This window comes from Carcharhinus amblyrhynchos, unplaced genomic scaffold (assembly GCF_965287045.1).
Source record: "Carcharhinus amblyrhynchos unplaced genomic scaffold, sCarAmb.v2.hapA scaffold_87, whole genome shotgun sequence".
NCBI classification, from domain to species: Eukaryota; Metazoa; Chordata; class Chondrichthyes; order Carcharhiniformes; family Carcharhinidae; genus Carcharhinus; species Carcharhinus amblyrhynchos.
In genome coordinates this window covers 418,304-422,813 of record NW_027649827.1, presented here as the reverse complement: position 1 = coordinate 422,813, position 4,510 = coordinate 418,304, and the positions used below count along the sequence as shown (strand labels likewise).

Below are 4,510 nucleotides of genomic sequence, written 5' to 3'. Positions count from 1 at the left end.
TCGTAGGACAGTTACAGCATGGGATTAGATACCGAATAAAGCTCCCTCTACACTGTCCCCATCAAACACTCCCAGGACAGCATGGGATTAGATACCAAATAAAGCTCCCTCTACACTGTCCCCATCAAACACACCCAGTTGAGTTGGGGAATCTGTGGAAATAGGATGAAAGTGTGTTGTTAAGTTAATGACATCTCTGTGTCATGACCTGACAAGTATGTCTTGTGTTACAGTTATGAAGTTCAGCTGGAGAGTCGGGTGAGGAGAAAAGGTTTGGGCAAATTCTTAATGCAGATTCTACAGCTTTTAGCAAACAGGTAAACACGTTGTGCATTTCATAGAATCCCTACGGAAGGAAGTCATTTGGCCCATTGAGCCTGCACCGGCAACAATCGCACCCAGGCCCTATCTGGTAACGCCATATATTTACCCTAATGCCCCTGACACTTGACAGCTACTTTAGCATGTCCATTCAACCTAACCTGCACATCTTTGGAATGTGGGAGGAAACGGGAGCACCTGGAGGAAACCCACACAGACACTGGGGGAACGTGCAGACTCCGCACAGACAGTGACCCAAGCTGGGAATTGAACCCAAGTTCTTGGCGCTGTGAACCAGCAATGCTAACTACATATCACCATGTCAGGGACGGTAAATTTGCCTCCCCATTCTCTCACTTCCTCAAGGCTTGGCTACCATCCAGTGCTGCACCCAAAGGGCCATCTTGATGTCAACTTAGACAATGCTCTTTGATCATGGAAGAAAGCAAGTCCTCCCATATACTGTTCTCCAGTCTGAGATGTAGGGGCTATATTTAAAGCCTGCTAGTCTTTGGGCACAGCTGTTCAACCCCTCTGCCAACAGGGTTCTTCTTGTGAGCAGAGGGGATCGTTAGGTGATATTGTGAAAGTGCTTGGCAGGATCCATGGGAAGATCATGTATGGCCAGGTTTGCAGAGTGTCAGAACATGCTTAATGAACAGAGGCAGGGTCGGTGTGTGCGCCTGGATGAGGTTGAATCTTGGTCTCTTTTCTCTGCAGCACACAGATGAAGAAAGTGATGTTAACAGTATTTAAGCACAACCGTGGGGCATATCAGTTCTTCAGAGAGGCAATGCAGTAAGTTGGGTCTCTGGTGAGATCTGGAGTCTGCCATAATTAGAGGGTTGTGTGAAAAATTGGGATATGTCTGAAGACACATCAATGGGAACACATGCACTTGTCTGTACGCAATCATGATCAAACTCCTTTATTCTCCTCAGAAACTTGCAGCTAATATTTATCACCAACCAACAACTAAAAAGCAGGTTATCTGGTTATTATTGCCTTACTGCTGTTTTTTGGGATCCTATTGTGTACAAATTGGCTGCTGCGTTTTCTACTTTCAACACTAACTACACTCCAAAAATGCTTCATAGGCTGTAAAGTGTCTTGGGACATCCTCAAGTCATGAAAGGCACTTTGAAATACATCTGTTTTCTCTTACCTGATCTGACTGACATTGGCTTCAGTCGCACGCTATGCGTTTGAACCTCAGTCATCAGGGCAGTTAGAGGAGGGATGTCCTCGTCAGCATTGCTCAAAACCTGGGAAATCAATATCATATTCAACACATTAGCCAGAACTGTGTTTTGAGTAGGATTATGGTCTTTCCTACCTTACATTTGTGCAGGTGAAGAGGGCTCCTGATTGTTTGCGATAGGATTGAGATGTATCATTAGGAGTTTCTAGCCCAGGAAATCATTAGTTAAGTTCCTGTTGTGATTTACCTTTCCATCCTTTCATTCCACAGGTTTGATATTGACGAGTCGTCTCCCAGTGTGTCTGGATGCTGTGGAGACGACTGCTCCTATGAGATACTGAGCCGGAGAACCAAATATGGGGAGCACCCACATAGCAGTCCACACTGCGGGGGCTGCTGTCACTGAAGGATCAACTTTGACCACTTCCCTGCCCCAATGACTTCTGACCACTTTTCTCCAAATTTCCCCTTGCAAAATCATCCATAGGGCCATGGGAAAGTGGAAACTACGTGAGTGTGTGTTCAATGTACCAGCTGTTGCAGTGTGTGGAACGTTGCAAAAAGCTTTGTTTAAAAGGGTTTTTTAAAAAAAACACACACTGATCTATATATACTGTGAATGACACCCAGGTTCTCACTGCCAACCCATACAAGTAATGCCTGGTTGTTTGGAGCTAAATCTCCTTGTTATTTACTGGCCAAATAACAACACCACCCTTTTAAATACCAAAAGGAATCCTGCCACCTGTTACTTTTTAAAGGAATTCTTTTTTATATAAAATGAAAAATGATTTTTGTGAGCCAAGCAGAATACTGAGCAGAAAAATAGCAGGAAATTGGGGGACTTTTCTAAAGTTCAATTTTTGAAAAAATTACATTTCAATATGTTTGAGGGCAAAATGTATATTATATCTGTAATATATTTAAAAAAAAATTATCTGTGCTTTCTTTCTGTGACTATTTTCCATTTTATGCTTACAATAGGACACAAAAGAGACATGCTATTGAAGCTTTTTAACCTGCAATCACATTGCAGCTGATGGAATCACATCTAATTTTGGGGACACAGTTTTATAAGCACAGTCTGGATGGGGACAGTCAGTACTTCTCCTGTTGTGAACAGTCCGAAGGAACCTGCTGTTTGATCTGCCAGTCATTAGGGATGTATGTACGGCCTGTATACTTGGCACCACACTGGCACTGAAATTCATGCCCCACATTACTCAATTGTGTCTTAGGCAGGACATAGTTTTGGCTTAATAGCAACATCCTGTTGGTGGAGCATGTCACTCACTACTGCAATCGGCCAACACTTGCTAAACAATCCTGACTGTGCTAAGAATTACACTGGAAGATTATCGGTTGGGCTCACAGTATGGCTCTCACCCCATGCTAGAAGCTACATATACTTACACACAGAAAGGACAGATAGAGCATGTCCACACATTGCACCTTTTTCAACTAAACAAAAACTTGGAGGACAGCCAATCCCTGGTTCATTCCCCATGGCAATGATTTGACCAATCCGAGTCTATTTGCCAACGAATCAGCACACTTCATGCAGTATAGATTGTTGTTCCCTTTATTGAAATGGCAAACTGTCCTGATGAGTGCAACACAAAAAGCTTCAACAGCGTGACTCTTTCAACACCATCCAAGTTATATACTATCAAAGGACTATTTACAATAGGAACTTTCAATGCAAGTCTGTTGCAGAGTAATTATACTCGAACACCACTGGAGGTGCTCCAATATACTTTTGGTAAGAGGTAATTAGCACCTGGGAACTTGACATTGACAGTTCCATGATTATAAATGTCCAGTTAGAAATCTGTAGTGGAAATATAAGCACAGAATGCATGGCATTAAAATAGGACTGAACTACAGCTAATCCAGTTATCCCTCAATCTCTGCTTCACCTGAAGACTGCAGCAGCTACCCATGACTCAATTCCTGGATTATGACACCAGTAAAAGTGAATGCATCCTTCTCATTTTAAGCTCCGATCTCTGGCTACTGGCACAAAACTACAGATTCAGTTGCAGGAGATTCTAAGCTGCTTGTATGGTCCTGGAACATTTTGAGCATCTTGGCCATTTGGATCCAATGACTACCTCCCAGATTTGTACAGATGGTGGGTGCTAAGAGTAACGTGAGCCTGAATGCCTTTAAAATATTGTTGGGCATTGCATCTTTGTTGAAGAGAATAGGAGGCTGAAATCTAAACACCAATTGGTCTTTGTATGGTGCACACTTCCCTCTGATTATCTCACCATTTCTGAATCCTGTTTAACTCCACTTTTGCACACTGGGTGTCAGTCCTGGAAGAAGTATCCAAAATGTCTGAAATCACCTGTATCATCTGGTTGTGGGTCGTGTGTTTTTTTTATATAATTGTTGAATAAATCTTTTTACTGTTTTTTGCTCTACCTTGTTCTGTTCCCGAGCATTCCTTAACTTCACTTTCCAGTTTTACTCTGACAAAAGGGTGAGTTGCAAGCACTATCTCCTCATGTCTCTAACAATTGATTTGTAACAGCCCTTGTTACTGAAAGTAGTGAAGAGCAGCGCTCCTGACACAGACTGAACATAGAATAGGTGCAGCACTGAAGCATTGGAAACCCAGGAAGATGGCAGGCCCAGACTTTGGCCTGGCCTAATCGAGCTGGGACATATGAAGGACGCATTCAACCCTTAAACTTGTGCCACCCAATTAGATTGTGGTTAATCTGTACCCCAACTCCATTTACCCACCTTTCACTTTGTTTCCTTTATTGTTGGGTAAAAATATCAAGAAGAACATTTCTATTTCTGACCATGTAAAAAAAAATTAGTGAAAACAAACGTAAAGTCCCTTACAGTCTGAAATGGAAGAATTTATATTAGAGAACAAGGAAATGACAGAGCAATTAAACATCTACTTTAGTTCTGTCTTCACAGAAAAGACAAATAACATCCCAGAAATGCTAGGAAACCAAAGGCCTAGTG

The 4,510-nt window shown here is 42.3% G+C and overlaps 1 protein-coding gene across 1 annotated transcript; it reads left to right on the top strand.

The window, feature by feature from the left end:
• The first annotated feature begins 6 nt into the window (after window positions 1-6).
• Window positions 7-3,951, top strand: naa40 (N-alpha-acetyltransferase 40, NatD catalytic subunit). The gene is made up of 3 exons (XM_080182766.1): window positions 7-317; window positions 1,042-1,119; window positions 1,793-3,951. Exons 1-3 carry the CDS (start codon window positions 289-291, stop codon window positions 1,926-1,928), a joined length of 243 nt encoding a protein of 80 aa, XP_080038892.1. The 5' UTR covers window positions 7-288; the 3' UTR covers window positions 1,929-3,951.
• Window positions 3,952-4,510: the final 559 nt, after the last annotated feature.

Excerpts from the sequence above, each read along its gene's own strand:
- naa40 (XM_080182766.1), top strand. The coding sequence starts at position 289 with ATGCAGATTCTACAGCTTTTAGCAAACAG. Across the intron at positions 318-1,041 it reads CTACAGCTTTTAGCAAACAG|CACACAGATGAAGAAAGTGA; the intron begins GTAAACACGTTG and ends TTTTCTCTGCAG. Across the intron at positions 1,120-1,792 it reads TTCTTCAGAGAGGCAATGCA|GTTTGATATTGACGAGTCGT; the intron begins GTAAGTTGGGTC and ends TTCATTCCACAG.